At 42.6% G+C, this 23991-nt stretch overlaps 2 protein-coding genes across 13 annotated transcripts in view; both read left to right on the forward strand.

The window, feature by feature from the left end:
* ZNF185 (zinc finger protein 185 with LIM domain) overlaps nt 1–2223 on the forward strand; it is a 209575-nt gene extending 207352 nt beyond the window's left edge. For all 11 annotated transcript variants that reach the window (XM_030209148.1, XM_030209154.1, XM_030209156.1 and 8 more), the window contains one exon: nt 1993–2223. The gene's annotated coding sequence lies outside the window, so the exon portion shown is untranslated. The remainder of the gene's footprint in view (nt 1–1992) is intronic.
* Nucleotides 2224–10423: 8200 nt separating this feature from the next.
* Nucleotides 10424–23991, forward strand: part of LOC115474815 (SLAIN motif-containing protein-like) — a 70580-nt gene continuing 57012 nt past the window's right edge. For both annotated transcript variants that reach the window (XM_030210482.1, XM_030210483.1), the window contains exons 1-3: nt 10424–10470; nt 13056–13761; nt 19768–19907. In XM_030210482.1, the coding sequence (XP_030066342.1) occupies nt 13076–13761; nt 19768–19907 (826 nt within the window). In that variant the 5' untranslated portion in view covers nt 10424–10470; nt 13056–13075. The remainder of the gene's footprint in view (nt 10471–13055; nt 13762–19767; nt 19908–23991) is intronic.

Here is a 23991-nt window from a genome sequence, read left to right on the forward strand (position 1 = left end):
TAATATGTGTTAATAGCATTAGTGCATGTTAACTGTCAGTAAATGACCCCCAGTGTGAAAAAAAGCCATAAGAAAACATGCTCCTTTTTGATGTAGGTTGATCCGAGATGTCAAAGATTTTCAAAAGAGTAATGAATTTTTATCTCATCCCTTAAGTCTTTGCCCATGAATATGTGGATTTTAACTCCTCATTTCATTATATGGAGTCAATCTGCAAAGCCTGTTTGTATTTATATAATCTTGAATCTTTTCTGAGGCTCCTGTGCACACTGTTAGTTGAGTTCTTTTAGACTTGCAACTCCTGAAGCAGGCGTTCTTCACCTAAACACACCTCTGTGTCAAGTCCATCTGCAAAGCCTGTTTGTATTTATCCCCTGAATTCTATAAAAAGCACTAAAAATTACACATGCAAATTTGTGCATGTGCCCCAATTTACATGTGAATAATGATCTAATTATCACCATTAATTGGCTTGTTAACATTTGCCTTTGCCCCAGCTGTGTCTCTCAGCAGCCCTGCGGATTGTGTAAAACTAGGTGCACACGTTCCATGTGCATACCTTTTGAGGCAATTCTATAAAGCGCACTATAAGTTAGATGCCAAATGCTGGGTGCTAAGCGCCAACCCCCAGATTCTATATATGGCACCGATTTAAGATGTGCACCCAATAAAATTGGCAAGGGATCCAATTAGTGCCAATAATTTGGCACTAATTGGCACCAATTTGGAATTGGTTGTACATTTTGCTATGCACTATTCTATAACAATGTGCGTCCGAATCCCACTTCACGCAACACAATAGGGCGTGGCCATGAGAGGTGCATGGGCAGGTCAGGAGCATTCCTAAAATGTATGCACAGTGTTATAGGATACAGGAGATGTGCGTCCAAATTGGGTGCTGGGAATTACAGTTGGATTCAGCAGGCATAAGTCCTGACACCTAAATTTGGGTGTCAAAATCGGCATTCAGTGCTACTCTACAATGAGTGCTCATCTTTGAATGCCGTTATAGAATAGCATTTAGCGTCAATTTGTGAGCGCCATTAATAGAACTTCCCTCCAAATTTTATAATGGGATCCAGGCATCCAGATTCCATTATAGAATACTAGCATTTATGGACCAACATTTAGGTAAGCACACTTATGCTATGCCTATGGCAGGCATAAAGGCACACGCCTAAATGCTGCACTGGAGATGCCCATGCCACGTCCATATGAACACCCCTTGCATTTGTGGACTAAGGGGCCTTTTTACTAAAGGCTTGCCACGCAGCAACCCGGAACTACCGCTGGCCCAACGCAGGTGCCAGCGGTAGTTCCACCCCCCAGCATGTGCCATTTCCAACGCTGGCGGAAATATTGAAAAAATATTTCTAAAGGGGATTACCCGGTGGTAATCGGCCAGCTTCACGTGCTGCCTGGTTATTGCTGGGGTAGCGTGGGAGCCCTTACCGCCACCCTAAGTGCTCCCCCCAGAAATGGCTGTGCAGCAAGTGCAAATTTACCACAGAGCCATTTCATTTTTGGCTATTTTCACCTGCTACGGTAAAAGGGGTCCTGGCGCACGGCAAAAACGGCTGCCACTGCTAGCGCAGGACCACTTTTACCGCCGCTTAGTAAAAGGGCCCCTAAGATTCTAGAATATCACTTAGCATCCACCTAGCACTTAATGTGTATATTTATGCATGTAACATTCACATGCATAAATGCTAGTTATTCTATAATCTGAGCATGTAAATGGCGTGTACGTTGAGGCACTCATATTATAAGGCTAATGCACATACACAGTTGCACAATTTGATACAAGCCCTTGTACACATGTAAAACGGGTTTTACACATGGAAAAATCTTAATAAAATTATGACTGACTTTAGCTGTTTCTTAGTATGATATAGAGTCACCTGGTAACTTCATTGTCCATGTATTGTGTCGCGGTGTGGTTTTTTGTTTGTACATTCAATTTGGATATTTGGTTTCTCTGTTTGCTTTTAGGTTTCACAAAACTCGAGAGAGTGAGCCAGTGTGAATGTTCATCAGTTGCGAGAACATCAGATTTTCTTCAACAGTTCCAAGGATGTTGGTCTCTTCTCTTGAAATATTACTAGACCTGTTCCCCATGCAACAGCAGATTACTGTGCAATATTACATAAATCTTAGCGCTTATATACTGCATGCTAACATTACTAAGACATAGTAATAACTTTTACAAAAACAAACAAAAAAAAACCATGTCTTATATGTACCTGGATCTTTCCACACATGGGCAGCCCCATTTCAGATAGAATGTAGAAATCAGAACTGAGACAGCTAGGTTGGGATGTGTGAAATTGTGGCAGTACTTTAGAAAATGATCTGCCAGAGTAAAATACATGCAGGAATGCACGCGTGTGCACCAGTTACATGCAGCAGAAATATCCATTTTACAAACTGGCAATGTCTAAGACATCAATGGAGGCGACACATCTAAGTATTGTCACATGTAAGTTGGTCTTTCCAAAGCTAGACGGGTGAGTGCCAACACACAGACATGTGTGCCATTTTGGAATCAACACATCTAAATGCTCCCAATAAAGTACAGAGGCTGCAATCATTCAGCACTATCAATCTATTTGGGGGGAGGGGAAGAACACTGGGGAATTGAGGGCAAATTCCTCTAATCCCTCCTGTAAAGCACTGCCCAAAAATGTGTAGTTTTACAAAACCTATATGCACTGAAAAGCAGCTGTATTTGTGGGGTTCTGCCCTAGTGCCACCCAAACCCTTGCCATATGCACATAGGGCCAGATTCTGTAAATAGCGTCTATAAAATAGGCGCATATTCTATAAACTGTGCCCAAAGTTAGGATCGCTTTATAGAATAGCATATAGGGCCAGCGAATGCACCTGTATTTATGGGTGGCCATTTATGCAACTGAAAATCTGGTGTAAATACCCATGCTTAAATGTAGGCACAACCATGTGCGTAAATTTGAGGAATGCCTCCGACATGTCCACACTTCTCCCATGGCCATGCCCCCTTTTCACTACACACGTTAGAATTTATGCGCACCTCTTTTTAGAATATACCTAAAAAGATGTGCCCATAAATTCCAATTATTGCTAATTAATGCAAGACGCACATGTAAATTAGGCACACACCTTATATATGTAACCCAGGTATCACTGACCAGCTCAGTTCTCTCTCTCTGAATGGCCCGGGCCACAAATGGAACCTACCGCTTCTCTCCTACTCACATTTTTCACACAGTTCAGTTTCTCACTCAAGCTTGGGTGCAGGCCAGGGCCGGATAAAGATCCAGAAGGCCGTAGGATGTTAAGCTTGGCTTTACACGGGGTACCCTTGAACAGTCCGGGTGTAAGCTGTTCCCTCTCTCTTCCAAGGAATACTCACCACACCAAGGAGCTATCTTTTATGCAAATAAACTTTGCTTAACTTCTGCAACAGGCAGTCGATTCAAACTTCATAATTCCTTATAGACAGTCAGCATTTGGTTTAACAGGTTTACTGTCCATCTAAGACTATTTGGTACAGTCTTATCCACTAATTGAACGAGTTCTTATCGCAACCCAAAAATATGTACAAATATACAACATCTCCAGTCCATCGCCTATCCCTTTGGGCTGTATAATCCAAGGAAGTGCTGACATCGCTGGTAGTCACAGCAAGGTCCTCCAGGATCAGACCTCCCTGTCTGTCCTCTCCTCCAGAGTTGCACCTCACAGGGCTGCCCCTCCAGCCTTGAAAAGACTCTTCTCTGTTCCTGCTCTCGAGCTGGGCACCCCTTGCCCATCCAGAGCACTCCTCTCAGTGTTACTGCCTTTGGCAGACAATAACTCCCCACTTAAGTCAGCCTTATGTTATCTGACCTTTCCAGGATACCCCCTCTCCTTCTAGGGTCTCAGCAGGGGTGAAGGCAACCAAAGACCATGTGCTCAGAAAAACAAGTGCTTTTATTACCTTCAAACTCCACCTCTACTGTCAATCACTAACTAGAAGCACTTCCCTCTGCAACTTATCCCATACATACACCCTCTGGGCTGGATCTCATTCTACCCACAACTCAGAGCCCTCCCCTCAGAGTCTCTGAAGAGCTTTATCATGATGACTTTAGTAATCCCCATTATAATGGGGGATTACATATAGAATCCGGGGGATATTGCAGATTTACATATGTAAATCCCAGCTTTCTAAAACTGGATTTTCAACATTTATTCAATATTCATGCCAGTATTCACTCATGAAAACCATGAAAAGAGCATCTAAAGCAAAGGCCTTTATGTGTAAAGATATTTTTCAAGGTGTACTATCAGCTTCTAAGAACTGGTGATTGATAACATTGTCTCAACTATGCAGGAGTGCTCACACAGTTCCAAATCATTGTGACAGACTAATTCCTTATTTATTTTGAGCTGAAATCAAATCCCAGATCATGCTTCATGTTGTAATCCTGCATCCTCCTCAAAAAGACAACTGTAGGGGTAATTTTATAACAGAGCAGCTAGGGAGAAAAGGCACATAGGTGCATATTGGGGTAGATTCTACAAAGAGCGATACAAATAGGGGTGCTAAGTACCAATTCTGTAACGACAATTGTGTGTGAAATTGCTGTTACAGAACAGGGCGTACATCGGCATGCATTTGCCTAACTTTATGTGCAAGCACTTACGCCATTTCAAAGACCGGCGCCTAAAGTAAACGTTTGGGCGCATAAATCATAATATTGTGTAACTTATGCATGCAACTGCAAGACACACCCCCTGACCCACTCATGTGCACACCCCTCACACTACAGCATTTAGGTGCTTTGTTTACACAATAGCACCTAAGTGCAGTTGCGCACATAACTGATTCACACTGTCACACCCACTCTCTGACCCCCCCCAGACATGCCCCCTCAGAAAAAAAATCAAGAAAAATGTTTTAGTGCATGGTTTGCACGCGCACACTGGGCTGTTACTGCAGGACACCTCAGAGCATCCCATGGTAAGTCCTTTTAAGCTGCAGTAAGTGCACGCCAGCACTTATCGCAGCTTAGTAAAAGGAGCCTGTGGTGTTACTCTACCTGATCGAGTCATTCATAAAATTACCATCTATAAATTACAAACTCTTTTGGAATGAGAATTTTTAATAAACAGGAAGAGCAGGCTAGTCTTTACGGTTTGGAAATAATCAGTCACCATGTGCGTCGCCCACGCTAGGAAGTGATGACAGAGTAAGGTAACCATAAAGATCCACACTAAGCTAGTAGACCACCCTTTACAGAACAATAGCTTAGGGGCTCTTTTACTAAGCGTCGGTAAGTCCAACACAGGCTTACCACTTGCTATTCAGGAACTACCGCCAGGCTACCGCAGCAGCCCAGCGGTAGTTTCCACCCCCTGGGCACACCATTTCTGGTGGTACAAAAATATTTTCTATTATTGTAGCGCCACTGCTTACCCAATGGTAATGGTTACCGCCAGTTTAGCCCAGGAATAATATAACCCTATATTCTGCTCAGCCCTTATCACAGATGTTCGTCCTACTTCTACTTCTAATATTGCTCTAACTGGAGTGGATGCATTACTGTGCTGTTGCTATCTGTGAAAACATGATAATGGGTTCTAACTTGTAAAACTGATTATAACTAACAAGTATTCAGAGCAGGCTGCATTACGAGTTTTTTTAAACTGTTCAAATGAACAGTCCATAGACCATTATTAAATGGACTTGGGAAAAAATCCACTATTTCTGGGATAAGCAGTATAAAATGTTTTGTACTTTTGGGGGATCTTGCCAGGTATTTGTGACCTGGATTGGCCACTGTTGGAAACAGGATGCTGGGCTTGATGGACCTTTGGTCTTTCCCAGTATGGCAATACTTATGTACTTATGTATTTTTAAGCAACATGAAGAATATTTTAACAGTGTAAATTCAATGTAATCAATTTCCAGTTCTTTATATATCATTTTAGATAGGCTATTTTTGGTTTTCCTCGCTCCATTAAAGGCATGTGCCTCAGGAATTTCTATATACCAAAGCAGTAATTAGGTGGGTTTGAGCAGACTATTCCAAAAGCTGGGCAAGCAGGATGACCATCCAGGGCATCACACCTGGGGAGGAAGGGATGTCATGTTGCTTCTTTTAGTCAGTGTATGATTCTGCGAGCATATGAGCCAAAAACAGAGGGCTTGCCAAATGCAACCCTTATCCTAGGCATCATTTTGTTCAGAGACTACACTGTATCTGAATGTCAGGCGTGAGATTTTATCACCATCATTATGCAGATTTTTCTCTAGTGTCCTGGCTATATGCAAAAGGGGTAGCTTAGTGGTTAGAGCACTGCACTTGACATCCAAAGGTGCCAACTTCAAATCCCACTACTGAGCCTTGTGATCTTTGGCAAGTCACTTAACCTTCCATGGTCTCAGTTACAAGCTTAGACTGTGAGCCCTCCGGGGATAAGAAAAAAGGGGCCTAGGGGAAGGAGGGGGGAGTAGAGGGTATATAAGGGGAGAAATTGGGGGGGGGGGGGGGGAAGGTTTTGATACAAATTAATGTTTAAATGTACATTTCCCAAGGTCGGGATCAGGGAATGTTGGAACGTCATTGTTGCGATTGACACGGATTTGTACTGGTTTTTTGTGGTATATTTTAATAAACTTTACAAATTTCAAAAAAAAAGAAAAAGGGGCCCTTTTACAAAGCAGTGCTATGCCCACTGCAGGCTTACTGCTTGGTAATCCGTAACTACTGCCAGCCCAACACAGGTGCTGCTGGTAGTTGCACCCCCCAGTGCGCGGCATTTCCAGCAGTAGCAGAAATGATTTGAAAAATATTTCTGCATGGGATTATCTAGCAGTAATCAGGCAGTGCCGCATGCTGGCCAATTACCACCGGGATAGCATGGGGGCCCTTACTGCTACCTCAATGGGTGGTGGTAAATGCTCCCCCACCCCACCCCACCCCGCATGGCCATTCAGTAAGTGCAGTCTTACCTCAAGGCCGTTTCTTTTTTCAGCCTTTTTACCCGCTGTGATAAAAGGGCCTCAGCGCACGGCAAAAATGGCCACCGCTGCTAGCGTAGGGCCCCTTTTACCATAGCTAAAAGGACCCCTTAGTGTACCTGAATGTGACTGACCTTGAGCTACTAATAAAAAAATGTTTTAGCAAAATCCACAAAAAAAAAAAACCTACAGAATTGCACTCAAAAGCTGAGAGAGAAGTCTAACACAGCAGAGCATCTGGTTTTCAAGAAAGATGAAAGTGTCCCCTCTACGCCTATCTCTAGCACCTTGTGGCAGTCTTGCTATATAAATACTAAAGGAGTACTTAAACTCTAAGAAGTTGGGAATTGAAAGGTAGCACAGCCTACATGCAAGCCGTATGATACATCAATGAACAGTTTACTTCATTTTCCGAATCTTAGAAGCTGATAAGTATGTGACTGACGCACTGGAGGATGAAAAGGATGTAAATGTTATTAAAATGTAATCAAATACATCTTCTAGTACATATTCTTGGAATACATAATTAAGTAAACAATAAAGGAAGGGGCATTTTTTACTATATTTTGCTTCATATTTGTTGTGCCACGTTTTCTGTTTTTGCCATAAGCTGGAAATGTGTAATCTCTGGAAACATGTATGATAATAAATATTAAAGTATTATGTATAATCTCAAGTTAACTTGTATCGTGTAGTATTTAACCCTTTGTATTTATAAGTAATGGCAAATTGCCTGGATGAGATATAATTTTCATATGGTCTTGAGGCTAACAGGGTATATTAAAAAAATTAAACTGGAATGAAATTAGACCTTGTGATCTTCATTTCTCCATCATATTCCATGTTTTTATGCAGTGTATAGCCACAGCTAATTTATTTGTTTGGTGAACTGGACAATGTTGGCACATTGAGGTTCCTGTTTACAAAGGCACACTAGCATTGTGCGCTAACCGTGCAGATGCCCATAATATTCCTGTTGGCATTTACACAATTCAGGGCCACCAAAAGGGGGGGTGCAGGGGGGCAAAATTCCCCGGGCCCGGTCTCCAAGGTGAGCCTGGCGGTAGTGCCGCCATATCGACCAGATTTCCATGGTAGGAAGGCAGAAGGTGGCTCAGGCAGGCTGCCGCTACATTGGTCTCCTGCTCGTGTGTGTCCCGGCCAGGTTAGCAGCACAATACGTGAATGTGCTGCTAACCCGGCAGGTACACACACAAGAAGACCAATGCAGGCTGAAGTCTTCTGCCTACCACTCCGTAGGTCCTTCTTCCTACCTTGTCCGGGTCCCTTCTCCTCCTGATGTCAGGTACTTTCTGTTTCCGCCATGGCTGGGAGTGAGAAGGGATGCGGTAGGAAGGGAAAGATGTAAGGCAGCAGAGGAGGGCATGGGGCGGCAGCTGCCCAAGTGGGGGAGGGAGCGGGGGGGGGGGGGAACGGCAGCCCGAGTGAGGAGCAACAGCCGGTCTCGCAGCAGCCCTGACATGGTTAGCATGCACTAATGGGCTGATGATCAAAAGCAAACACAGGCACTAGAGGCTGTTAACGCCATACTAGTGCCTGTGTTTGCTATCGCCCCATGATCAGAACCCCTGAGTGTGTGAAATGAACTCGCGGGCTCTGAACACAACTAGCATTCAAATGCATGCAAAACAGGGCTCCTAGCGCAAGTAGCATGCAAATGCAGCTAAATCTATTCCTCCCCAATGATCAGTGACCAGTGCGCCAAACATTGGCTCGCTGGCCGCGGCAAACCCTTTGCCAGCTCGGAGCTGGCATTAGGGTTTGCAGACCATTGGGGAGGAATGGTGAGCCCTGTCCAGCTTGCATTTGCATCTGCCCATAAAACGCTAACATGCCTTTGTAATCAGGGCCCTTAGACTGACTCTGGACAGAATTTCTTCATGAAGGAAGCTGTTCCTTCATTAGTCAATATTCCTCTGTGAACAGTAGTAATAAAAAAAGGCAAGTGCATTTTTATACTATACAACACCATTCCACAAATGCCATCTTTTTTTTTTGATGTAGGCAGAGGAAAAAAAATACAAAAAGCATAAGGAAATCCTGTTCAGAAGGAATAGATCCTAAGGAGCTTAGCCGAGATTGGGTGGCACAGCCGGTGGCGGGAGGCGGGGATCGTGCTGGGCAGACTTTATACGGTCAGTGCCAGAGCCGGTGGTGGGAGGCGGGGCTGGTGGTTGGGAGGCGGGGATAGTGCTGGGCAGACTTACACGGTCTGTGCCCTGAAAAGGATAGGTACAAATCAAGGTAAGGTATACACAAAAAGTAGCACATATGAGTTTATCTTGTTGGGCAGACTGGATGGACCATGCAGGTCTTTTTCTGCTGTCATCTACTATGTTACTATGTTACTATGTAAATGCTCCCAGGCAGGGCCGGTCTTAGGCAGAGGTGACCAAGGCGACCGCATAGGGCCCCGCGCCTAAGGGGGCCCCGCACGGCGCCTCAACTCTGCCTCACTCGTGCCTCCGCTCCGACCTCCGCCGCTGCTCGCCTTAGTCGCCTGAGATGATCCCCATTCCCACGGCTCGGCCACTCCGCTCCCGCCACCACCGGTGCGGCATCCACCCCCGGCTTGGGCCCGCTACTAATTGTAGTGGACTTGAACTGAATAATTTCTGGGGAGGGGAGGTTTCATGATAGCATTGTGCTTATTATTTAAATCAGGTTTTTTTGTACAAGTTTAGCTTCATTTGTCTTTATTTGAAATTTCGTAAATAAAAAAATGTTCTAAAAATGGAATAATCTTATCAATGGGGTGGAGCTAGGGTTGGGGGCGGGGCTAGGGTAGGCGGGGCTAGGATGGGGCCCCACACTTGCTAAGACCGGCCCTGCTCCCAGGTTTCAACCTAATTAATGTTTTTTTTTAAATTGTACTTATTTATAAGTCTTATTGTTAAGCACCTGATTCTCATACATGATGTCAGTTTTAGTGGCCCTTTACTAGGTGAAAACATCTCTGCACGTCACGATAACCAGCTCCCTCAAATGATGCAATGATTTTACAATTTAGAACTAATGAATACTCTAACCGATGAAACCAATACTACTTCTGTGTGCATTCATATGCTGCACAAGCTATGTTTGAAAATATAAATGAAATCAAATAAAAATGCTACCAACAGTAAAGAACAAGTGGATAGAGCAGCTCATAGTTTTACTAGCTTTGTTTTGGGTGTGTAAAAATGACGGCTGTGCGGAGGAGCGGGAAAGGCAGATCAACTTACTTGGCTTCAGCATTTTGACGTCATGCGGACTCCTTTTCTCAATCTAACCTCTTGAGCTTTTCTTTCTCTTACGCCCGCCCTTTCTGACGCAACTTCCTGTTTCCGGCAGGGCTGAACGCGGCCAAGGGACTGGGAGAGAGAAGTTGCGTCAGAGGGGGCGGGGTGCCGGAGCGGAGCCGGAGAGGGAAATCGGGGTGCTGCTGCTTGTGGCGGGCGACTTGAGGCATGATTTTGAAGGTAGGAAGTGAGGTACAGTTTGAGCTTGTGGGAGACGTTCCGGATTGGGTGGGTTGGGGGAGGGAGTGAGGCGAGGAAAATGGAAGAGATGGAAGGATCACGGGGAGGTCGTCGTCCCCGAATGTATGTTAACACATAGGGGTGCTCGGCGTGTGAGAGCGTGAGGGAAGTCGAGTACGTGTGACTTGGTATCTCTGAATATGACACTTGGGTTGGGGGAGTCCTTGGAGCAGGTTTTAAAGCTGGGATCAGTTTTCCTGCATCCTTGTAAGCTATTCAGAGTTACACCAGTTACACCCCCTTTCCAGCTTCATTTGTTGTTAAATTTGAGCTTGCTTTAGCTGGCAGGGCGGTCCCAAGGGCTGTGTGGGCGGTGCTGCGGCGGCACAGGGCGTAAGTAAGCGGGAGCGTGGCACAAAAATCGGTCGTTCCCAAGCCATTGTCTTTCTCCTCGGGTGGCCACAAAGTAGGAAGTATGGGGCAAGGCATGAGATGCTGGCTCAGGATGTTCTTGGCCGTAAGGGGCACGTGCCAAAGTAAAATGTATACATGTCACAAGCCTCTCCTTCCTTTAAATTGGTTATAAAAGACAAAACGAGAAAAGTAACAAAGGTCTTTTGTACGTAGAATCCCCCCACCCAAGTCAGTGTCAGCCACCCAGTAAGACTTCATTATAGCAAAAGCTATATTATTCTTGGGGAAATTCTCTGCAACGTAGAAATCCCCACCTGTGCAGTATTGTGCAAAAGAAAAAGCATTCGTGGCTGCCCTTGCTTTTTCTTCCTCCCTTCTGATCGCAGGGTAAGGGGAGGAGGTGAACGGCTGCACAATTGCCCCATCCTCCTCTTTTGCTATCCTAGGCTAAACTGCCTTTTGAACTGCGTGTACTTCAAATAAGCAGTCGGGCCTGGGAGAGTAGAGGAGAAAGATGTGGCCCAACAATCATTGTGCACCACTTTCTCTCACTGTGCTGTCAGCTCATAGTGAGGGGACAGCAATAGAGGAGAGCCGCTGGTGCCAGTGCAGAAGTCTGCATTGCACAGAATTGCTCCAAGAGTGTAGAAGAGAATGTGGAGTGAAAAATTTGAGAACTCGTTTGGTTATTTAAGATTTATTAGCCAGCTTTTTGAAGAAATGTACTTATGATGTGTACAGCAAATGTAACGGGACATAGGTGATAATTGTAGTAACAGTATGTCCGCAGTATAATGCCTGAATATCATGGTACACAGAACAGCAAGGTAAATGTGGAGTATTCATATAATAGAGGCATGATACCATGCCAACAGCAAACATGAAAACATCTTTATAGACAATGAAGGGGACATGCAGAAGTGGAACATAGACAAAATAAGAAATATATACAGTGTAAGTCCCTCCTATGGCAGTAGTGGAGACCATGGGTAGGATCCAACCAGTGGGAAAGTAGTGGGACTGGAACACGGTGTACTCGTAGGAAGGAAGGTGATGATCTGGAAAGTTTTTATGCTGTATAAATGGAGTTTCTGAATTTGGTGGGAGATAGAAGATGGGTGAACTCCTTCCAAATATGCCATAATGTGTATAGACACATGCATACATGTACACTCTGTATGCATGCTGATCCCTACTGTGGTTATCTTATAAGCTGGGGCTAACCCATGCATATTTTTAACAGGTGGGGGAAACATGCTCATGGAATTCTTTCCAACCCCTTTGTATATACATGCCTGTGCTGGTACATGTGAATTCACATGTACCAACACAGGCATGTATATTCAAAGGGGTTGGAAAGAATTCCATGAGCATGTTTCCTCCACCTGTTAAAAATATGCATGGGTTAGCCCCAACTTATAAGATAACCACAGTAGGGATCAGTGTGCCATCTAGATTTTTGTGTTGATTGGGTGCTTATAGGCAAAGCTTCCATCTCTATGAGATATCGGTCATTAGACTGGATTTGACAAAAGTTTTAGTTATAGAGCTCCTGGAATGAACACCAGGAATATGTTTGTACTGTTTCTGAGTATGTGATGTAATAACCAAGTCTTCAAACCATTTTGGAACATTTGTAGATGGTGGGTATTTAGAGTTGTGATATTGTTTGTAAGATTTGTTTTGAGATTTTATTTTAATCATTTAAATTATATTAGCTGTTGTGGTTATGCTTATGTGTTATGTTTTGTAATCTGCCTTGAAATGTGTTTTGGTTAAGAGGATAAATGCTCGAATTAAGGGATTCTCTTACTAAATCTTAGCACGAGCTAAAAGACATGGCCCACAGGTATAAAATAGGACTTGCAGCATTTAGCACACACTAAACTTTAGTAAAAGGGCCTCTTGATTAATAATTTAGTATAAAATACATCATTATTGCTCTGTAATTTCATTATTCCTTTATCAATTTAGCTGCTGATGTACTACCATATCAGTACTTTTTATGTGTGGAAAGTCAGGCTCAAGTGTGTGATCCTGTGAGTAGGTTGTGGCACTATTATGATCAGTCACCAGTATGCAGTATAAAATAAAGTGTTTTGAAGCACTGGAATGTTTTCATGCACCTCAAGCCATCACTTTTCTAGTTAATCATTTTTTTTCTGTTACAGTGAAAGTTTTGAGTGGTTGAATGAAGATGGTAGTCCCAGGTAATACCTCTGTTGCCCAACAGGACCATGATGTAGGAAGAAGGCCTATAGAAGATTGTGCAGTGGACTCTAATCTGGAATCAGAAGTTGCTCAGGCTGGCACAGATCTAGTAGAAGTCAGAAAACTGCAGGAAGTTATGAGCAAACTTCAAACCCAGAACCAGCAGTTGAATACCATAACCAGGAAGAGTCAACTAGGAGAAAATGCATCAAGCCACATAAGCAGCGGTCTGGAGAACCATATCTCCATGTTGAATGGGATGGAAATTAGCAATGACAGCAACACAATAACTGAAAAACAAGAATTAAAAATAATGGCAGACCTTTGTAGTAGACTAAGTAAAATAACAGATAAAGAGAACATAGACTGCTTACGGGCACACATGGCTGTGCAAATGGAATATGAGGACATTTCTTCAGATTCCAACCATCTCAATAATCCAGAAATGCACAGTGGCAATGTTGACAGTGGTTTTTTCAATTTGGATGCTATTGATTGCTCAGAATTGTTGGAAACATTCACCTCAGCAAACACTGATTCATCTCTTAAACTGAGTGACCTGCATTCAAGTGAAAAGGCTGAAAATCCCTTGGATGAAACTGGCCTGGATGAAGTAGAAGTGCTAGAACTTGGAGTTTGTAGTGAAGATGAAGAAGAAGATAGTTGGTATGTAGTTTTCAGTTGAAGTGCTTAGACCTTTTATGTAAATATAAATTCTAGAAAAAAATCATGAAATTTCAGGGCTGACTGTTAGGCTTGCTTGGAGTGGAGGAGTAGCCTAGTGGTTATTGCACTTAGGGGCCCTTTTACTAAAGGGTTGCCGTCTGGCAATTCGGAGCTACTGCCGGCTCAACGCGGGTGCTTGTGGTAGTTCTGCCCCCAAAGCGCACCATTTCTAGCGCTAGTGGAAATATTGAAAAAATATTTCCATGGGGTTAACCAGTGGTAATGGAACAGCATCATGCACTGCCTAGTTACCTCTGGGTTAGCACAGGAGCCCTTATCGCCACCTTAATGGGTGCTCCCCCCCACAAAATGGCTGTGCTGCAGGTACGAACTTACTGCACGGACATTTCATTTTTGGTTATTTTCACCTGCTGTGGTAAAATAGGCTCTGGTGTGCAGCAAAAACAGCTGCTGCTGCTAACACAGGGGCTCTTTTACCATATCTTAGTAAATGGGCCCCTTAACCCTCCATTGCCCCAGGTACAAAATAAGTACCTGTATATAATATGTAAACCGCTTTGACTGTAACAAAGAAAAGCAGTTATATCAAGTCCCTACCCTGAGATTAGAGGATTAATTTAGGAGGGGAGAGGGTTGCAGGAATATGGGTAAATGGGTTTGGAGAAAAAAAATGAGTCATTGTTTTACATAAGTGCCACAAATCACCATATAGACACCTTTGTGTCTTTTTATGCGGGGAAAAGCCATCTGCTTGGTATCTGCCTGCACATAATCAAACATGTTTTAACTACTTTCCTTTTCGTCCACCAGATCAGTTCAGAAAACATGGATTATGCCCATCAGAGGCAGACACCTAAGAGCTGTGAGCTTTGCCCTAAAAGAGGCACTGTGCAGAGTCATCTGTCCAGTATTGTCTGTGTCCAGCAGATGGTGACAGCCATTCCATGCAGCAGCTGCAGGCTAGTCTATTGGGTTCTCTCCTGGTCTCAGCTGGAGAACTGGTCACTCAGTTGAACAGCCTGATTAGAGGGCGATCCAGGGTCCTGTCAGAGGAGTCCACGCTGCAGGGGATAACAGGAGGAATCCAGGTCCCCTCCCCTATCTGGACTGCAGAGAGTCTGATACCTTTGTTCCTAACACCCCCCCCCCCCCTCCTTTTTTTTTTTTTTGTTGTTGTTAATCAAAAAAAGACCCTTTGATATTTTCCCCTTCTCTTCAGCATCTGGTTGGGGTTCAGACTGGCATAATGGTTCAGTGGTAGGAGGGAGCTCTTTGAGCAGTATTACCTTCCCTTTGGAATAACCATTTCATTAGCAACCAACAGCAGACACACCCATTTTCTAAAAATGTACTCCTGCTCTCCACCAATAAAACCAGGAGCTGATAAGATGGCTGTCTCAAAAAATACTGTTTCTCTGACAAAATTATGCCCCTTAAGAGTGCCTTATTTTGCAAGATAATCAAGTAAACAGACTTGCATCTCTCTTAGCAGAGTATACCATCTTATAGGGAAGCCATGGCAATTCTAAAGGGATTATAAACTGTTGTACCAGCAGAAACAACAGCAGACCACCAAATTGAAGAATTGAAAAGTAGTGTTAAAAGGCTTTATTGCACCAAAGGAAATACTACTACTACTACTATTAAACATTTCTATAGCGCTACTAGACTTACGCAGTGCTGTACAAATTAACATGAAAAGACAGTCCCTGCTCAACAGAGCTTACAATCTAAATTGGACAGACGAACAGACAGTTAGGGGTGGGGAAATTGCAGTGGTAGGGGTGATAAGTGAGGGTGTTGAGTAAGAGAGTCATGGTTAGGAGTCGAAAGCAGTAGCAAAGAGGTGGGCTTTAAGCCTAGACTTGAAGACAGCCAGAGACTGAGCCTGACATACTGGCTCAGGGAGTCTATTCCAGGCATACGGAGCAGCGAGCTAGAAGGAACGGAGCGGGGAGTTAGCAGTGGGGGAGAAGGGGGACGACAGGAGACATTTACCCAGCGAACGGAGTTCACGGGGAGGAGTGTAGGGAGAGATGAGAGCGGAAAGGTACTGAGGAGCTGCGGAGTGGATGCACTTGTAGGTCAAAAGGAGAAGTTTGAACCGTATGCGGAAGCGGATAGGGAGCCAGTGAAGCGACTTGAGGAGAGGGCTAACTTGAGTATAGCGACTCTGGCAGAATATAAGACGCGCAGCAGAGTTTTGGACAGATTGAAGAGGAGATAGATGGTTGAGCGGGAGATCAGCGAGAAGCAAATTGCAGTAGTTTAGGCGAGAGGTGATAAGGGTGTGGGTAAGGGTTTTGGTAGCGTCCTCGGAGAGGAAAGAGCGAATTTTGTTAATATTATAGAGAAAGAAACGACAGGTTTTGGCAATCTGCTGAATATGAGCAGAGAAGGAGAGAGCGGAGTCAAAGATGACTGTGCTTGAGGTGACCATGTTTTGCATATATACAAGGCTGCATCAGTGGCAATGACTGTCAGCCAGACATCATAATAAAATTAATAAAATCATAAACAAAAGTGATATTTAAAATGCAAAACATTTTTAAAATGACTATAATCTTAATTATAGATGAAAATTTAAAACAAACATTCAAATGAACATGCATATCATTGCCTTTGTGTGAAATTGTTATGAAACAGTACAGTGTCATTTGTGTTTGCATGGTGCATCCAATAGTCAATAACAGGCAGGGTGAATAGTTATTAAACAATTAAAGTTCTATTAAAAAAAACTGTTAGAAAATTTAAAATACAGTAGTTAAACAACATGCAAGTTTAAAATTTGTTTCAACATTTTTATTGATGAAATTGAGAATAATTACACAACAAGCTCTAAAATGTGTAGAATACAAAGCCAAATTTTCTAAACATGAGTTTAGGAACATTCTTATCAACAATTTAACATTTTCTCCCCTCCCCCGCTAATTATGGTTCACCAAGTTATTTTGATGTTGCCACACCATAAGCTCCCCCGAAAACTCAATTTGCAATGTGTGAAGAATAAATATTATGAATGATAATAATTAAACATGCAAGTTTAAAATTTAAATGCTTATAATAGCACATACCTGGAGGGGACTGAGCAAAGTGTGCTAGTTCTTGAGGGAAGCACAACTTTGGGGGCAGTTCCTGTTTCTAAATATAATGAAACAGTTTCTTTTCCCAAAAATAATGAAATATTTTTCATTGTATTCTGAACAATATAATTTTTGAGTTTGGAATTGGCAGAGACCTAAAGAAATTTGGGCAAAACTATCTTCACTGCATTGATTCTGCTGATCCATGGTCAAATTTTTGGCATCAGTAAGTGTTTTTAAGGGAACTCTCTCTGTCTTACCCCCCTGTTTACTAAGTCACGCTAGTAGCTGCCATGCGCTAATTCCGACACAGCCCATTTACTTTGAATGGGCTGTGTTGGCATTGCCGCTTGGCTTAGTAAAGGGGGGGGGGGGGGGGGGGGGGTTAGAGTCCAGCAGTTAAACTTAATCCATTAGTAGAAAGAAGTGGTTTCTACTCCCAGGTATTTCCTGATGGCAAATAAAATAAATCCAGAGAACTCTGTCCTGTCCTGGTTTCACATTAAAAATAAATTTGGAGTACTTTTTCTGGCTACCTTAATCCCTATGTTTTTTTGGATCTAAAAGGAGCTTACACTTACCTCTTGTGACTTGAATGTTATTTTGGTGTATCTCATGACCTGCTCTTCAGCCTAGCATCTGTTCTGTGAACCTTTACAAAATGCCTAGCCATGGTAGCTGTACAACTGTTATTAATTGATTGGATGGATTTGTTAACTGCCCTAATTAAGAGAATCATTAAAGACAGTGTACAACAGATGTAGTTTGATATAGGAAACTTACAGCAATGGGATTCTGATAGTAAAGTGACCAATGTGAGCAAGAAATAGGTAAATATAAATTATAGTAATAGCAATAATAAAATTCAGCATCTGTAAAACAGCACATAGAACATTCATATAACACACTGATCCCCGATTTCAGCATGATACAAATTAATCATCGTAATGGACAGCACAGTAGAACATTTGTATAACATAAATATGATACCCACAGTATCAGCAAAGTACAATGAAACATCTTAATAGGCAGCAAAGTGGATATTGATAGTTGGTACAAATATACAAGATGGTAAGAGAAGACATTGGGATAAATAAAAAATGGGTGGCTAAATTGAGAGTAAAATTGCACAAAGTCAAATAATGTATGTGCAACTTGGCTGAGAGATTGTGCAGTATAATAGCCCTGATTAAGTTTGAATGACTGAAGTGGTTTCTTTTCTTCCTTCATCTTGGGGCCAGTCTTGTTACCTTTCAGTTTCTGGATTTTAGTCTCCTTTGTAAGAGTTTAAATTTTGTTTTCCAGAACCTCTGCTGTTTTTTGCCTATGCTGTGGCATACCCTTCCTCATCACTTCTTAAAATTCTGTCTAGGTATTGTGATCTCTCTTCATCAGATTGATCTTTATGACCACCAGCCACTGCAGTCCTAACCTTATCCTCCCAGGCCCCTCCCACATGAGACTTATCCTTGGTTCAGGAGGATAATATATTACTTTCATGTTTGATCCTTACTGCTGGATATCTTCATGCTTTATTAGACTGGTTTATCTATCCAGTGAACTTGCTCCTCCTGTGACTGCACTAGCATAGTTGATTGGGTTGGTGGTATTGTTCTTAAGTTTCAAACATGCTAATTTAACCTTTGTATTTATAATACCATGTCATGCGTATATCTGCTTATCTCTGTAAGTAGTATAAACATTTATCTTTGGTTCTGTTTGTTTTTGGTTTAACAACTGTAGGACAGTTTATTTAGGAGAACAGATACCTCCTAGAACAACAAACAATTTGTGATTTAGGAGTCCTTTTTCAAAGCTGCGGTAGAAACTGGTCTTAGTGCGCCCTTACATGGGTCTTTCTCGTACACTAAGGCCATTTCTACCACAGCCTGAAAAAGGCCAATTTTCCAAATTAATGGTGATGAGCTAATGTTCAACATATAATAGAGGGTACTCTTATTATAAACAGCACAGGCACAAAGCCTCGAGAAGCTCCTAGTGCTGATCTAAAGTCATGCAGGAGCAGGACTTCATCATCGGCAAAAACCTCCTTAGTGACTCGGCATAAAACTTATATTAGGCTTAAAGTTATTCAAAAACAGCTAAAGAATCAAAATAACTCAGTCGGCTAGAACGGAAATTTCTTCGGGCTCGTGATCCTGAAGCAGTGAATCGAAACGCTGGCCACAGTTGATCGTGGCCGGTTGAAGAAAACAGAGACGTGACAACCTAAGCTAAGTTATTTTGATTCTTGATTTTTGAGCTGTTTTTGAATAACTTTAAGCCTAATAGTCAAGTTTTATGCTGAGTCACTAAGGAGGTTTTTGCCGATGATGAAGTCCTGCTCCTGCATGACTTTGGATCAGCACTAGGAGCTTCTTGAGATCAATTGTGTCTGCACTGTTTGTAATAAGAGTACCCTCTATTATATGTTGGATATTCCTTTGATTTTGGGTACCTCTTCCTCCACGAATAGTATTTAGTTCATTTCTAAGATGAGCTAATGTTGCCATTAGTGCACAGCCGTTAACAAAATTAACGCATGAGTCCTTACTGACACCTATTTTGTAGGTGGTAAGGGCTCACGCGCTAATCCTATGCTAATTGGTGCATGGCAATGATGATACGCTGATTAGCGCAAAAACGCCCACTCTCTGCCCTCCCCCAGACATGCTTCCTCAGCCAAAAAATATTTTTTTAGCATGTGCACATTTGAAACTTACCCGCGGGATGCCTCAGCATCAGCGCACACCAAGGCAAATTTCTTTTAAGCTGCAGTAAGCATGCATTAGTGCATACCGCAGCATAGTAAAAGGATTCCTTAGTATTTGTTTTTAATTGTTAGTAATTCCCTTTTCGGCATACTAATGTGCCTTTTTTTGATTGTTTTATTTTCATGTAGGTTGTATGTTTCTCCAAAAAAGAAGGCTATCGCAAAGCAGAAACTTGAATCACCTTTGAAATGGTGCCGGCAGGTGTTAGACCACCCCAGTCCAGAGACAGAAGTAGCCTGCCGTACTTTAATAAATAGGCTTGATCAAGGTACATTTTACCATTTTTATCAAATTTTTGAGCATTTGTAAAGTTATTTAAAGTGCCTAATGCTTTTGGTTTGTATTGACCTTAAATGGCCAATTAACCTGTATACTGCAAATGTAACTTTTTGATCAGCTAATATCATGGGATGACTCGGAGCACTAATGCAAAATACTTATACTGAAGTAGGTGATCCTAGCTTATTCTGGTCTGGCAAAAAGAGGAAGAATTGCACTGTCTTGGCCATGTGCCCAATTGACAGTTTGAACAGTGAGGGACAACATAATGCATGTGATTCAAGTAGCAGTTGGATCCCAAGTTGAAGAGGAGGAGGAGCCTGAAGCACTGCTACGGTTGTCTTCCTTTTGGCCAGACAAGATAGTTTGCAGTGAATAGTACTTATGAAGGAATAGAATGGCTAAATTCTTTGGCCCCCATAGGCTGCATCAAGGACAGAACTGTACAGAGCAGTGGTTCTCAACCCAGTCCTCAGGATATACCCAGCTAGTCCCAATGAAGATGCATATGAGAGTGCATACAAATTTATTTAATGTATACTATTGTGGATATCCTGAAAACTTGACGGGCAGGGTGTGTCCTGAAGGCTGGGTTGAGAACCCCTGGTGGTAGACAGTTGGAGCTGTGCTAGGTGAGAAAGCATTATCATAAAATATTCTGTTAATTTGGAGTAATTAAAAAAACAACAACAAAAAAAATACAGTAGCTACATAAGAACATTGATAAACATGAATTTATTTTTGAACCCCCTGAGCCCAAAATTTATTGGAAAATAAATATAGATCAAATATATCATGAAAATAAAACTAGAAGCCTTATATATTAGGAATATCCTGAAAACCATACCAGTTTATGTTCGGAGGATTTCAGTTTAAGGACCCCTATATTACATGCTGAGCCATTTGACACAGATGGTGCACTCAGGTCTGGAGCAGAAGGACTGCTGCTAGTATAACGGCGCCTGCTGGGGTGTTCCCTATAGGAGCTCGTGCCAACAGGGCTGCTCTTTAGCCTAGTTTCATTTTAGTCTTACTGAACATAGAGGGGCTTATTTTTAAAAGAGAAAAAATGTCTCAAACGGCTTTTTCTCTGATTTTCAAAACTCTGTTTTGGGACCTTTTTCTCTACAGTGTCCAAATCACAAGGGGGGGGGGGGTGTTGGGAGCGGGATTTGGGCGTTTCCAAAACTTGAACGTTTTTCTGTTATAATGGAACAAAGCAAAAATGTCCAGGGCTAAAAGACGTTTTGGTGTAGACCTGTTTCAATCACTCCTAGGTCACAAAAAGGTGTCTGAAATGATGAGATGACCACTGGAGGGATTAAGGCAGGACCTCCCCCACCCCCAGTCACTGAACCCCTCCCACTCCACAAAGATGTGAAAGAAACTACATACCAGGCTCTGACAACTTCAGATGCTATGGTCTGTCCTATTAAAGCAGTAATCAGGTCGCTGAAATAACCTAGTGGACTGTAGAGTAGGGGACCTAGGCCCATATCCACTCTTACCTGGTATACTTGTGATAGAAAGTGTGACCCCTCCAAAACCCACCAAAAATTATTGTATCTATATATAGGTGATGCCTGCAGGCATAAGGGCTATTGTAGTTGGGTACAGTAGTTTTTTGGTGGGTTTTGGAGGGCTCACCATACAAGGGGGTAACGGTGAGATGTGTACCTGAGACCTATTATATGAAGTCAACTGCAGTGCCCCCTGGGGTGCCCCATTGCTCTGCTGGGATGTCTGTGTGGTGTGTCTACTAAGAATGGTGCCCTCCCCCCCCCCCCCCCAATGCATTCCAATAGCTTCTCTTTGTGCATTTCTTCCTTGCACTTTTTTTTTCCCGAAAATGGTTCTAAAAGATAGATGCACTGAGCACAAAAATGTCTAGCAAATGGCCATTTTTGAAACAAAAAGTTGGACTTTTTCTGGTTTGAAAATGGCCATGTTTGCTACTGGATTTTTGGATGTTTTTTGTAAAATATCCAAAATTGGATTTAGTCGTCATATCGAAAATGCCCCTCATTGTGTGTGTAATGTATTAAATGTCCAGCATGACTTTTTTCCCCCAATTTGGGTTCTTTGTAGTTTACATTGGAAATGTTTGACAGGGTTTGACGTTTTTTTTGTTTAACTTAATCATTTAAAACAAAACAAATTGGTGGTAAAATATTTTAGAATCTGTCATTGAAATGTATGCAGTTAGTGCTAGAAAGCTTTCTCCTTATCATCCATAGCAGACCAATTCACACAAGCAGGTTATATCCTGCCAGCAGATGGAGATGAGGAAAAGTTCAAAACTGACTTCCTTAGTGTCTGAGCTGTACCGTCCTTAACAAATGGGTGTTATCCCTTCCTGGCAGAAATTTGGAGGTAGAGAAACTGAATTTTCCCAGTGACATCACTGGTAAAACCTGCTGGTGCTCTGTGAAAAGTTCCAGTATTTTTTCTATCTCCAGCAGACGGTATATTGTTCAGGCTGGTGCTCCTAGTCCCAGGCCTAGTTCCCAGCAATGCAGATGGGTGCTGCACAGCTTGGTCAAGTCTAACAACTGGCTCCCAGGTTCCTGGATCCATGGGCCAGACCTTGTTGAGCATGGAATGCTTCTCCACTTTCTTTAGTCCATTCCACTGCCCCATTGGTGACCACTGGGTGAGGGGTATGGTTCGCCTGCCACAGGGGATGAGAGGTCCCGTCCCGTCCCGTCCCCCCGTCCCCCCGTCCCCCCCCCCCCCCCCCCCCCCCCGGCAGCTCTAGGGTAACATTTCATCTAACTGTTGCTAAGACTCAAGTTTTTATTTTTATCTGAAACTAAATCTGATTGTTCTTGTTTTTTTGCTGGATGGCTTTTCAATACCTGTTCTTTCTGAAATTTGGTACTTAGGTGTTTTGTTTGATTCCTTCTTGTCTTTTTGAAGTATCAAAACCATTTTTTTTCAAGTTGTGGTTACTTCACAGAATGTGATATTTCCTGTCTCCAGTGAACTTTCATATGACTTTGCAGGCTTTTGGTTTTACATGCTTTGACTAATTTATGCATTGCTTATTGTCATATGCTTGCTCAAAACTCTGTTTCATGCCTTACCTCCCACACTACTAAATGTGATCATATATCTTCAGTATTAGCATCCCCTCCACTGGCTTCCGATTATAATGAGGATACAGTTTAAAGTACTGACTCTAGTTTTTAAACAATAATGCCCCTTCTGTTTTGTCTGCTACTCTCAGGCTGACCAACACAGAAGTCTCCAGTCAGTAGATAAACGTCTACTCAAAGTTCCCTGTTTTCACACAGTTGGTCTTCTTGGCCTCTGTTTGTCCAGTTTTCAAGTTATTTGTCCAAAATTATGGAATTCATTACCTCTGGACTTGTTCAGATTCACTCATGTTGTGTAGGAAACAACTTAAGACCTACTTATTTCAAAAAGCCTACTGTTTAGTTTTTTTAGTGCAGAAGAATTTTTATATGATCTTGATTATGATGTCTGGATCAAGCTTTAATGTTCTGTTTTATGTTTTTATTCTGTTTAGTTTAATTATGCATGTTTTAATTGTGATCTGCTATGAACTGAGAAATGAACGGAATATCAATTTTTTAAAATAAAATTGGACAAGGTTTGCCTGGTTTAGCTTTGTCCATGGTATAGGAAATATAGTTAAGTAAAAAAAAAAAAACTGGCGGTGGGAGTGGGGAAACATCACACCCTGAGCCAGACAGGGCAAGATTGCCATGGTCCCAGGCAGCAGTCAGCATAGAAGGGCCGGCAGACATCTGCAATGGGTATATGGCTTGCGTGCCGGCAGGCTGGCTCTGCAAAGCCGCCTGCATGAGTTTCCTTCTTCCTTGAAAGGGGTTTATCTAAGTGGCTTGGAAGTTGCTTCCTATCTTTAAGGTAGGAAAATTTTCTGCAGTGTTCAGAATTTTTAAGCCAAAGCACTGTTGTTGCCTGCCAGCTCAGCTCACACACCTGAGGCAATTTTCAGGACACTTTTTTGGATGCCAGCCTTGGTGGAGGAGGTGCACTTCTGGATGTAGGCCTTAGAGGAGTCCTTTTACCTGCTCGCTGGTTTT

This window comes from Microcaecilia unicolor, chromosome 7 (genome assembly GCF_901765095.1).
Source record: "Microcaecilia unicolor chromosome 7, aMicUni1.1, whole genome shotgun sequence".
In the NCBI taxonomy this organism is placed as follows: domain Eukaryota; kingdom Metazoa; phylum Chordata; class Amphibia; order Gymnophiona; family Siphonopidae; genus Microcaecilia; species Microcaecilia unicolor.